Source organism: Panthera tigris, chromosome B3 (genome assembly GCF_018350195.1).
Source record: "Panthera tigris isolate Pti1 chromosome B3, P.tigris_Pti1_mat1.1, whole genome shotgun sequence".
In the NCBI taxonomy this organism is placed as follows: domain Eukaryota; kingdom Metazoa; phylum Chordata; class Mammalia; order Carnivora; family Felidae; genus Panthera; species Panthera tigris.
Window position 1 is genome coordinate 94,766,071 of NC_056665.1, and position 13,836 is coordinate 94,779,906.

Genomic DNA, 13,836 nt, shown 5'->3' on the forward strand with positions numbered 1-13,836 from the left:
GAAAGAGAGAGAGGTAGAGCACAAGCTGGGGAGGGGCAGAGACAGAAAAGGAAACACAGAATCCGTAGCAGGCTCCAGGCTCCGAGCTGTCAGTACAGGGCCCCGTGCAGGGCTCAAACTCACAAACCATGGGCCAAAACCCGATCCAAAGTCAGAAGCTCAACCGGCTGAGCCACGCAGGCGCCCTAGCATGTATCGACTTTTAAGACACTACTACCAATTGGCAAGTCTCTTTTTGGATAAATATGAGAGACTCCATCTACTATGGAGGACAGTGTAAGTTTTTAATGAAGTGAACATGTATAACTAAGCTGTCTGTACATCATTATGTAAACATAATAAGACTATGCAATATCTAGACAAACTTTTTTCACTTGAATTTATATTTTATGATAATTCCTCATATGTTATTTCAATGAACAAAGATAAGTGAGATATATCCTATTTATGAAAAGAAACTGAGCTATCATCTATATTCAGATGAGAACTACTGGATGTGGTAATTTTCATATTTTGTGTAGCCCAGATTAATTTTTTAAAAAATAATAATGAAACCATTTCAGAGCTATAAAACATAATATAATAAAATCCTCTCTGGTGTTTTGGGGAGATGTAATTACTACAGAATATTAAATTGGGAAAACAGAAATAGAGCATTTAATCTACATGAATAATTAGAACACCTGCACACGGCAGACAGCTTTGCTCTTGAAGAATGTTAAAGACTGTTTTTCTACAATTTCAGCTTTTATCATTATAGTTTTTATTGATGACAGATCACGAAAGAGAACTACTGACAACTGAAAATTTAATTTGATTAATCTCAATGCTTGGGAAGTGCAATGACCTTATTATTGGAAATTCAGAAATACTTTATTTTTAGAAACACATAGAAACCTAAACTGAATCAATTATTTAGGGAAAATTGTCAATTCTGACTGACTCTCTGGTCAAGAGCTTGAGATAGATAACTTTCAGTAAAAACAATGAACACACTTGTTTTAAGTCTAGGTAACTTGTTTTGTTCCTCATTTATACTGCATGCTTTATTTGTGCAATTATTTTGTATCTTCTATGATTCAATTGGTCTTTTAAAATGAATAGAAATTCTTCAAAATTCTTGTACAGTAATTTTTAAAAGAGCCATTAGAACTAAACGAGTCATGTTAAGTCCTTCACAATTCAGTATTACTTAGAAAATCATAAACTATAAACACTGTGTTGGTTAGAATTTGAAGTATGCCTACCATCACCACAGAGAAAAAGTGCTAACAAAAACAATTTTCTCCAATCAAAAACAATTATATATCTGGGAAGAAAACAGTGCAATTAGGAAGAACTCTATATAGTGTTGGCAATTTTTTTTCCATAAATACAAACATATATTCAATTCACAACCCAGAAAGAATACCTAGTAACTCTCTGGCAAGACAAGAATACAGGAAACAATAAAGGATATTAGTCAGTTAAATTTGGGGGCTGGGGAATGGAATATATATGTATATGTGTGTGTGTATATATATATATTTAACTTATATAATTAATATATATTTATTAATTATATTATATATAAATATATAAATTATATTATATATAAATATAATATATTTTATAAATAATTATATTTATATAATTACTACATTATATATTAATTTTTATTTATATATATATATATATATATATATATATATATATATATTAAATTTGGCTAAATTTTGAAAGGCACAATGGTACCTTGGTTAAGACAGTGGCCCTGGAACCACATTGTATGGGTTTTGAATCTCAGCTTTGCTGCTTAAATAAGGCTTGTTTGGTGGAAGTTACTTAACTGTTCCCTCTTCAGTTTTACTTTTCTTTAAAATGGAAATAATATTTTTTACCTCATGAGTATTTTGGAATTATTAAAAAGTTAATGTATACAGTACGCCTGGTAGCTTAGAACATAACTATTACTATTACCTCAATGGAACTGATAAACTCAACTGCTCGCAATTTTTTTCCTCATAGAATTTTAGAACTATAACATTTTTTGTAATAAGCCTAAAGATCATTTTTAAGTGTTACGAGCACTAATATTTGATGTATTTCCACTAAATGTGCTTAATGTTACAATTCAGAGTTTTAGAGAGAACTCAGTCATTTCATGTGGATACACTAGTTAGGTAAATCAACACATTTCAGTATAGAAGGTTATGATATTCCTGGAGGTTACAGTATATTTCTGTACAGTTAGGAAACTGTAAATTCACGCCTCACTGAATACATATTGACTTCCTCCATAAAGGTTAAATCTATTTCAATATTGACAACCTATTTTTTCTCTTTCCGTATTAGAAATCTGAGATCATAGCCAACAAAAAGAGGCTGGGATATTTCTAAAATTAAAAAAAACTGTTTACAATATCACTTAGCAGAGGCCAGGGTTCAAGATAGGGGCTGATAAAATTAAGGAGAGATTGGGAAAAAAAAAATAAGAGGCATAAGTGAGCTTTGAGACAGCATGGGAGTATGACGTGAAGAATATGGTTTGTGGAGTATGCCACATATTGGGGTGCCTATTTAAAACCATGTCTGCAGATTATTTGACACTCCTCCCTTTCATCCCCTCTGGAAACAGGCCAGCCTTTATCACTGCCTTGAATAGAATGCAGTAATGACACCACATGACTTTGGAACCCAGGTTAAAAGTATCCACACAGCACTCGGGACTTTTGTCCTGGGATCTGGTAGAATTCTGGCTACTATGAGCCCTCGATGTGGAGAAAGCATGCAAAGAGACTGTTGAGAGTGAAGGACAGAGACTGAGCTAAAGAACTCAGCTGTTTAAATTTTTTAGTCTAGGCAACAGATATTTGAATAAAAAGCCTTGAAGATGATCCCAGCACTAGCCGCTTTCAAAATGCAATCATAGGAGACCCTAAATTTTTTAGCCAAGCTTTTCAAACCCCAGAGTTGTGAGCAAAGCAAATGTCAGCTACTGTTTCAAGCTACTGTTTGGGGGTGGCTTATTACACTGCAATAAATCATCGGAACAATGTGGCCTTTTAAATGAGCTAGTCATATCACACAGATGTTTAGTAGGATTTAACATGTATATAAAGTTCCTAACTTACATTAATAACATTTAGTACATAATTAGGATATCAAAGGGAGACAGATATCTGAAGAAATGTTTAATATAAGCCATTAAACTTATAAAAGAGATCTATTTACTCAACATATATTTATTGAGCATCTATGATATACTGGGTAATTTTCTAGGTTCTAGGGATACATTACTGAATAAGACAACAGATAAATTCTTTGTCCCCATAGTCTCATCAAACTCATCAAATCTCATCAAATAAATAAAGATATGTATAAGACAACTCCAGGTAGTTATGTAATAAGAAGAAACAACAAATCATGCAAGGAGATTAGGGGTAGGTTATCTCAGAGAGGGTAGTCAAAGACTTCCCAGAAGATAGTATTTGAAAATTAACATTTTAGGCCAAACGAACAGTAAATGTTCAAGTCCCAAGTTGTGGAAAAGAAAAAGAAGAATAATGAGTATAAAGTATAGTGGGTAAAGAGGGGCAAGAAATGATGAGGAGGAATCTGAATTCCATTTTAGGTGAAATTCCATTTTAGGGAAAGTCATGGGAGGAGTTTCCAATAGTAGAATGAGATAATGCCAATCACTCTGTCTCTTGTATGAATGGGTGGCTGTTGACAAACACCCATGCCCTCTTATTCCTGAGCACACAGTAAGAAGACATATCCCAGCCTTCATGTCATTGCATGTCACTGGGCGTGACTATGCACCTAAGATCTAGCCAATAGAATGTGAGTGGAACTAATGCAGACCTACTCCATAAAAATCTCCCATGTGTGCTCATTCAAACTCCTTCCCACTCCCAGCTAAGAGGGATGGAGGTATTACTCAGAGAAGCCTTAGGAGCCACAGATTGAAGATGACAGAGACATCATCAACCTAGGTGCCTGAATGACTACATGGATCAGACTCTCCATTTCTACCTGTACCCACCCACCCCCACCCCATACACACACATACCAATTACACACACAACACTCTCACCAACATTATCGACTAGGAAATGCCTGAACTCTTTCATGAGAAACATCTATAGTGTTTCTGTTTTCAGTAAATACATTTATAGGTCTATTTGTTAAAAGCCTAGTCTACTTTATTTAATACAGTAGATAAAAGAGGGGCTTCTAAAAGCAAAGCTGGAGTGTAAAGATGAAAGAAAAGACTATTTTAATAAACTAGGGGAGATACATTGATAGTTTACACAAGGGTAGTAATGGTGAACTTGGTAACATATGCCCAGATTCAGAGTACGGTTTGAAGATAGAGCCAATATGGACCAACATAGCAGACAAACGACCTGTCTATTTCATCTCAATCCTACTGAGGAGGCTTTTCATTGGAACAGATGGAGCTCTGAAGTACTTTCCCTGAAAAGGTACCTGATACATCTGAGGAAGCCAAAACTTGTGTGGGCAATAGGGTAGCTACACTGGAATTTGTGTGCTTTCCCAGAGATCACTGGTGAACATTTCCACTAAATGGATGTGAGTCACAGACAAAGAGAAATAGCATAGACTTGTCTTGGGCTCTCTTTAGTTGGCTGCCCAAAGGAAAGCGAGAAGCCTTCAGCAGAAAGGAGGAAAGGACACAGCATAAGAGGTTGTGCTCAGGGAATATGGCACATTAAGGGGCTCTTGGGAGATTCCATCACTAGAGCTCAATCCTTAATCCACATAAATATACATGTCTTCTAGATAGAGGAATCTCCCAAGAGTCCCTTAATGTGCCACATAAGAAAGACAAATGTTTTATATAGAGAAGACCTCTCTACCCCACCACAAGCCAGGGAGGTCAGAATCTGGCGATCAGGTCAGTGGTGGAGTGGGTAGTCAGGAGGGTGGTAGATAAACAGACAAAGATGAAGAAGTCAATATACATCCCTTCTGCTTTCCCACTGCAAGTCTCCAACCTAATATGGACCCAAGCTGAGCAGGAGAGAAATTTTTGCATTAAATCAGGCTTAGAATTTTACTAGTATTTTGGATAATGCATCCAGAAACCCTGAACTAAATGTGTGCTTGTGGTTTGAATGAACTGTAAGACTCTCTCCATTTCTAATAATGAGGATAAGGGTCAGGAGATATGCTGACTTTTCTTCTTGAAATGGGAAGGTTAAGCCACTGAATAACATTTAAAGAGACCACAGGAAACTAAAATACAATAATGTCTTGATCGTGTTATGAACCATGCTTGTTCAACACGGTGGTTCAATTCATGACATATGAAAATCATGGAAATGACATATTGAAAAGGAGCTTGGAAAGCAGTGGGCCCAGGCCATCCTGCTTCTCTTCTGACTCAGGAAAAATGTGGCTCCATCATGAGAACTTCTTAAAGAATAAGAAAAGGCATTGCAGCTATATTTATAAATATCTAACAAAAGATTAAAGCATATGACGTTCCTCTTCAGTTTTGAGCATGTTATCTACAAGAAGTTCTGTCTACATTATTTAAAGTGTTTTCTATTAAAATAAAGAAACACAACAAATGACAATTCAGAAATGTTTCTAGAGTTTTATTCCTGTCTTCACCCCATGCTCTTATTTGTTCCATGAATATTTTCCAATGGTAATGGGAATTCTACACACAAAATATCCCTGTGCTTGCTCAAAATTCTGGTCTATGGATCTTGATTTCATTACAGATAAGAATGTGTGTGTGTGTGGGGGGGAACCTAGAGCTTCGTGTTTACTGTATCCATAACACAGTTAATCTGAGACACTGCAGAGGTCTACAAATTCAGAAGACTCGAAAATAATTTCTTTGATATAATAAAAAGAAAACCATTTTCTTTAACTGTATTTCTTGGCCATGGTGGCAGGAATCAGATGCCTCACATTACTATAGCAGTTTTCTCCCCACATGTAATCTAGGACCCATTAACAAAGGCTATTTCTCTACTCAATATGATTTTAGACAAATCTCGTCAAATCGACTTTATGAATTATGTGAATGCCATTGCTGAGAGGCTCCACTGGCAATACATTGTGGCTCTGCACACATACACTTCAGATAAATTAAAAATTTAAAATGTATGAATTCGGGATATACATGTTTAGGTCACTCCCATCAAAGTTGGAAATTGTCTTTTGTAAGAACATGGATTAAAACTGCTAGATGGAATGGGGAAGAGCAGATCACTCTCTGAACATCTATGTGCTGTGGATTGTAGTCCCTCACAGAGGGGGCCTAAGAAACACAAATATTTTATGCCAGGTATTTTGCCAGTTGTATAGGAATTCAATGCACTTGCAGATGATCCTCTGGTCAAACTATATTTAATGCATTATTTTTCTCTAGTGAATTCCCATCCTTGAAAAAATAGTGGAATGAAAGATTCTACATTGCATCCATGAGTCTTAAGGATAGTTCTGCAATAATTTAATGAGTGTCAAATTTTTATAGCAATATTTGATAACATTATTTCATGACTATTTGGGAAAGCATGTGCTTAAAAGCAAACAAATAAAAATGGGAATAATAAACATGATTATTTGTACAGTTTCTTTCTTTTTTTCTTTCTTTCTTTCTTTCTTTCTTTCTTTCTTTCTTTCTTTCTTTCTTTCTTTCCTTCCTTCCTTCCTTCCTTCCTTCCTTCCTTCCTTCCTTCTCTCTCTCTCTTTCTTTTCTTTCCTTCCTTCCTTCCTTCCTTCCTTCCTTCCTTCCTTCCTTCCTTCCTTCCTTCCTTCCTTGAAATTTGGAGTGGCCGGAGAATCTGGTTACTCAGTGAGACCAGGCTTAGAGAAGTCCATGCCAGCAATATTGATATCCAAGTTAGGAAGGTTAGGATACTTCCATTCATGGACCCTGTCTTTTTATTCATTTCCATGTGTTATTCCTTTGTATTCTTATCTTTCTTACAGAATTGTGAACCCCTGTGAGGGTAGTCACTGATTTTTGTAGTTACCCCCATGCATCCCTTACAAATTTGCTGAGTTGTTAGCATATGGTAGTCATCCAGTAGAAGTTTCTGAAATCAAACAGCTGAAGTAAAGATCACATTTCATTTGTTTTAAAATCCCTATTATGTTCACCTTCAAACACTTCTAAAATCAGAATGTATCTCACATTCAGTATTCTCTTATGATTGCTATCAACACGGCAAAGCAGTGATGATCTAACTTGAGAGAAAATCAGAGACCATATTTCTCTGTAATTCTGGATTATAAATGTCCTTAATGATAAAGAAAGATGTATGGAAAACCATAGTCAACAAAGACTGGGATTGAAACAGTTGGCTTGGTTCTGAGTGTGAAATTTTAGGAATAATTTAATCAACTTGTTTTTCTTTTACTTTCCTTGTTATACATAGTAAATGGTTGATACATGGCTTAAAAGAAAACCTAAGTATATACAGATCTGAAACACTGCTTTCAGTAACATTGTATCTAATAAGAAAACACTGTGGTACCTTAATTGACATTACACTTTACTTTGTAGTGATACATAAAATAAAGGTCCATCTTGCAATTACTAAACATTGTACAGCCTACAGTTTGGTAGCAGATAGTGCATTTTTCATAGTGCTTCATTTACATCTAACACCTTGCAATATTTTGAATAGAGTATACTTTTGGTCAAGTACCATTTTTCTGAGAATTGGATAAGAACAGATAGCTACGGTCCCTGAAGCCCCTGCAACCTATGTTCACAAAATTACAAATGTTAATATCAATACATTCAATTATGTTTTGCTTCCATTACAATCCTCCATCATGAGAAACTTTCATTTGCCTGTGAGGCAAGTCCTCTTAGGCATGTGAATATCTATTTTAAATTTAGAGGCATTGGTGTCCATCCTCCATCCCAACCCAGGACCATGCCAGATGAGACATGAAGAAACACAATCTCCTTGCACAGTAACTTAACATCCTCCAACCTGCAGGGATAGCATCTCCTTTACATATAGTACCAACACACCAGCTGGCAGCAGCCACACGAGAACATCAACGCTAATGTCAACTTCATGATCCACCTTTTATGTCAATTCCTCAAATAAATTTGTCAGACTTTTCCATGTCTTTCTCTAATCTCTATCTGTTAAAACTTCCCAGCCTCTACAAACTGATGTAAACGTGATTAGATATTTCCTAACAACCTCAGCCAGCAGTTACTGAAATTTTTTATATGTCTATAGCTTTTGCTTATGCCTCCCAAACGCTGGATCACAGGGCTATTAAGTGAGATATTTTATTTTCACTGACAGTATAATCCTTGAGTTCAAGGTAATGTTTTGTAGATCTCTATATAATCCTACAATTTACAATTTAGAGCCCCGCTTGTAATAGGGATTCAATAAATGTTTATTAAACATTAAATTGATACATGTATTAAACTTCTAAACTGATATGCAATCTTTAAAATAATGATTAACTCTCTATGCCACATTTGTGTTTTAATGAATTTTTTTTTCTAAAAACATATTATAAAAACTATTCAGTGGAATAGTTTCATAGTATCACTAAGACTATGTTATGAAAACCATTCGATGCAAATATAAAGAAATCATGGTTATTAAGATTCAGAAATTTTAGTTGCCATTTAGAATTAGACATCATTCATCAACTATAAATAATTTTCTATGTATATGACACATACATGCAATATTTGAGGAAATGTTTTCATACCAAACGTTATTTGCTTTGTGATAGCCTCGCTAACACAGAAATCTATGTGGTAACATTCTCTAGGCCAACTTACCTCTCACAATGATGTTGGTGGACTTTTTTGCAGGGTTTCCCACATTATTATTGGCGATGCAGCTGTAAGTACCGGCATCTTCTGAGGTGATGGCAGGTATGGTCAACGTTCCTCCATTCAAAACTGTCTTTTCAGGCAGAGTCCCAAAGGACCTGACCCAGGTGAGAGTGGGCACAGGCTCTCCTCCTGTCGTAACACATACTAATGTTATGGCCTCTCCAGGATTTACAACTATAGGGTCATCCACCAAGAGTTTAATTGACGGAGATGCTAAAAGACATAAACAAACAAACAAAAAAAAAAAACATGCACTATTTAGATCTCCTACAACTGGAATTCAACAGCATGCTTTATATTTATTCAAACAATTAAAATGGCATAGTCTTTTCTTTTGCCAAAATCTTACTGCATCATCAAGTTTAAACCAGATATAATGGTTACATATTTTAATTGCATGGCATAAACCTGTAGAAGTGCACTAAGAATCTTACACAGAGTCAGAGGAATTAAAATTTATGTATTCCTGGATTATTGTTCCAAAATTAGAATGACAAGAAAGATTAAGGTTTTTAAGTAAAAATCCCTTTCCCTTTTAATACTGAAAACCATTATTTGTTTTTGTTCTGCCAGGTACAAATATTGCAGCTGTTTAGTCCTTGTATTTTCATAAGGAAGATCATCAATTATTTAATTTGTGGATCATTCTGAGGTGCTATATTTTTGTGCCTGAACCCAACTGAATAAGAGATAAAGGCATAGATCGTTCCAGTCTTTCACCAAGCAGTGGGCCTGGTTTTTGATCTTGAAAGGAACAACAAATCATCTAATTCTAATGCAGTCCCCATACTTCATCTCTAACCTCTCCATTCACAAAAGGTCTAAGACAGTGAGTTTGCATAACTGCTTTAAAACAAACAAATGAGAGCTCAAACATAGTCGCCAAACTGTGACTCCTGCCACCCTAATGTTTAGGTTATATAATAATCTCCCCAGTGAAAATAATTCCCTTGCAAACTTTCAGGTTAAAAAATATAAAGATAAATATCCATTCAAAAAAATGCTGTGTTAGACTTTTCACCAAACACTCAAAATAGAAACAGCACAAAAACTATCTGTGTTCACATGCAGCACTTTTTTCTGCTTACAATGAAGTGCTGGCCTACACAACGCATCCCTAAATGAAGACGGGGGAATGCAGTATGCTGGTGTCTGATCTTACATATGCAGAAATATTTTATACCAAAGTTAAAACTGTATTGTAAATCCACATCAAAAACACATGAAATATTCAATTGTACAGTATAATTTTTTTTTTAACTATTAACTTCAACTTAGAGTAGAGAGTGATTTTCTCAGAATAAAAGGCAAACTTGTGTGGTCCAATATTGTCTTTCCTTGTTAAAACAAAATAAAGCCAAAAAACAGACATGAACAAGAAAACAATTCCATGTTATTATTATGATTCTGTGGGATGGGCACAAATTGCCTGGATAACGTTTTTAAACATGATTTTTTGCATGTTGGTCCTTCTAACATCATTTTAAGTAATATGGACGTTTTTCAAAGTGTCTTAATAGCCCATGTGAGGTGTCTACTTAAAATTATAAAGATTTATGATTAAAACTGGAAAACTCACATAGTGAAAATAATATGCAAAAGGCGCTGCAGTTTAGTACAAAAGAAAGTTCTGTCGAAGAGCTATTTAATATTACTATTTAAATGTTTTAGAAATAGATATTATGTCTAATTATCAATATGTTGCCATGAAAAAGTAAAAGAAATCCCCATAGCCGAATGTGAGGTAAATAGCATAATCTCACAAGGGTATTTAGTTAAAGTATAATTCTAGAGATTCCAACTTTTATATCATGCTAACACAGTTCATTTGTTTTACATCATATTTTAGTAAAATTTAAAGTCCCAAGGCTTAACGGCCATTAACAGCATACGTTTGGACTATGGAAATATACAATGGTGACATTAACTCAAGAAATATTTGCCCCTGAAATCGACTTGTATAAAGATGAGCTTCTATTAGTTTCTATTAAAGAAAAAAGCTCAAGAAAATTCCAAAGTTCAGAAAAATAATACATATATAACAAGACCACTGTCGTACCTATAAAGCACTATATAGAACTATATCCACTGTCTTATTTTTTAAAAAATCCTCTCTTTCCCAAATCTGAATTGAAAAAAGAATATCGTCCAACTTAGATTTGTTGAAGATGGCATTCATTTTTCTGATTATCCCTGATATTAAAAACACCCCAAGAAGAACACAATAATGGCAAATGATTTCAAGACTTTAAGAATATTCATATACAGGGGCGCCTGGGTGGCTCAGTCGGTTAAGCGTCCGACTTCGGCTCAGGTCATGATCTCACGGTCCGTGAGTTCGAGCCCCGTGTCGGGCTCTGTGCTGACAGCTCAGAGCCTGGAGCCCATTTCAGATTCTGTGTCTCCCTCTCTCTCTGCCCCTCCCCTGTTCATACTCTGTCTCTCTCTCTCTCTGTTTAACGTTAAAATAAACGTTAAAAAAATTTAAAAAAATAAAAAAAGAATATTCATATATATGTTAAAATAAAAATTTTCTAGCTTTAAATACTGAAAAGATAAAAGGTGAAATTGCTGTCATTTTGTTTCAGTGTCTTACTTTTGATTTTATAAGTATCAGTTTTTTTAAACTATGAGGTTTTGCTTAAGAACCTCAGAGGCATTAGAATTCACTAGGCTTAAGTGTAAAGCATGTCTTAGAGAAAAAAAAATTAAAATGGGAAGACTTAAAAATATTTTTTTCTATTATCAAATGTATTTTTAGAGGAGACTTCTTATTGGAAGGATCCTTTGCTAATTTGGAGGTTTATAAAAGAGTAATGCAATATATCCTGGGCTATTTACTCCCTTTTTATAGGTTTCCATAGTCCCCATATTTTTCCCTTTCATATTACATTGTATAATATTAGCCAGGCTATTAGAACTGCTCTTGAGCCAGATGTAGTGTGGTGGTTCTATTATCTGAGTGATTCCATTATCCATTAAGTGGTGGGGTGTTGGAGTGGTAAGAGACACGTGGGTTAAAATCTTGACTGTGCTATTATTTAATAGCTGTTTGACCTTGGACAAGTTCTTTTACTTCTTGGTGACTCAATTTCTCATTGTTGAGATGGAGGAAAGCAATTGCTAACAAGCTTATAGCTTTGAGATGCTTTAACATGTCTAAAGTGTTTACAATAATGTCTAGGAAAAAATATCCACTGAAAAAGTGATACCCTCTGTTACTATTTTTGTTACCACTATCATAGCCAGGTCCAACACTTAGCACATAATAGGTACTTAATAAGTACTAGAAAGGCAAATCAATAAGGGAGCAAATTAATAAATGAGTGACTGGTGTGAAAAATTTAGTCACTATAAAATTCAACTGTTCTATTTTATTCTGATGCATATGGCTGAGATATTTTAGGATCATTTTGACTTTTGGAGGTTTTATACCATGTCATATAAAACACATTTAAAGACATACACATTTTAAGCAAACATGATTAAGCATTTATTAATATTTTAAATAATTTTCAATTTATAATTTGAAACTATTATTTTTCAAAATTCAACATTTTCACAGGAATTTTCAAAGCTTATGAGCAAAAATTATTATATGTATTTCATCATCCACCTTGTGAGTGAATGCTATTTGTTTCACAGTGTCCTTAAATTGTCCAACCATCCTGAGTCTGTGCATTATAAGCTTATTATTTTTCAAAATTCAACATTTTCACAGGACTTTTCAAAGCTTATGAGCAAAAATTATTATACGTATTTCATCATCCACCTTGTGAGTGAATGCTATTTGTTTCACAGTGTCCTTAAATTGTCCAACCATCCTGAGTCTGTGCATTATAAGATTCTTCTTTAGCACTTATATAGGTAGACAGGAAATGAGAAAGATAAATCTTATTACACTAAATCATGTAAGTAGCTGAGTGTTCAGTAAATGACTATAGCATGTGTTGGTCAAATTACCGCATCACTATATCAATACAAACATGGAAGGCCACAGAGGTCATCAGTCTCCTTCTTACTATGACAAAACTGCAGTGTCCTAAAACATATTGCAAGATCTAGACATCCATACATTCTTCACAGCAACATCTGAGAGACAGATTACCATTTTCAGCTCATTGTTAAGTAATAAAGAAATTAAACATGAAGATTGAAAAAGGGACAAGAGAAACACTGAATGGACAATATAAGTTTTATTTGGGATGTTCATGAAACCAAAGCAAAAAGTAGAAAAAATGAAATACATACAATAAACAAAGGAAATTTTCCAAATTAAGTGAAATTTAATAGAGTATTTGAAACATGTTTTTAGTTATTACCAACACCTGACTCAAATTACATAAAAATAATTCCAACTAAGTCAGCTTTTAACATAGCACACACATAGATACCACCAGCTATAAAAATTCTGTGTATATGCAGGGCTTATAAATAACTGTGGTGCCATTCAGGGTTTCAGAAAGGTAATCTTGCCAGCACTTAATTATGGCAAGCATGGGTTACCATAGGAGTTGTCACAGAGATGTGACTGTCCTCTTCAACATCAGTATGCCAACATTCCAGCATGACTGATGTGCTCTGCGGTAGGAATCTGACTGACTGATCGATTGATAGATAAATTATTGGTCCTGGGAGAAATGTGATGAAGTAGGATAACAAAAAGAGAGAGAAAGAGAGAGAGAGAGAGAAGGGAATGAAGAGGAAGAGAGGAAAAACCAGTCTGTTGTCTCTATTTTCCAAAATCCTAAACATTTAATAGAGTTTCAATAACTGCAGTGTGGAAAATATATTTTAGGAAATATCTTTGAGAAAGGGAATTCTGGCCATATTCCCTTCAGTTCCTCTTCTGGTAAACAAAAAGAAGAGTTTTCTTGGGCTGAGCAACAGACACTTCAGTGGGTTCCAGACAGAGAGAGGACTGGCCTCTTGGTTCACACACCAAATCCCAAACAGCTGGATATTCAAGAGCAGAGTATCTGTGT

General features: G+C 34.8%; 1 protein-coding gene across 1 annotated transcript in view; it reads right to left on the reverse strand.

Annotated features, from left to right (window-relative positions):
- MDGA2 (MAM domain containing glycosylphosphatidylinositol anchor 2) overlaps window positions 1–13,836 on the reverse strand; it is an 856,127-nt gene that overhangs the window by 266,079 nt on the left and 576,212 nt on the right. Inside the window, exon 6 of the mRNA XM_042989635.1 lies at window positions 8,795–9,064. Within this exon, the coding sequence (XP_042845569.1) occupies window positions 8,795–9,064 (270 nt within the window). The remainder of the gene's footprint in view (window positions 1–8,794; window positions 9,065–13,836) is intronic.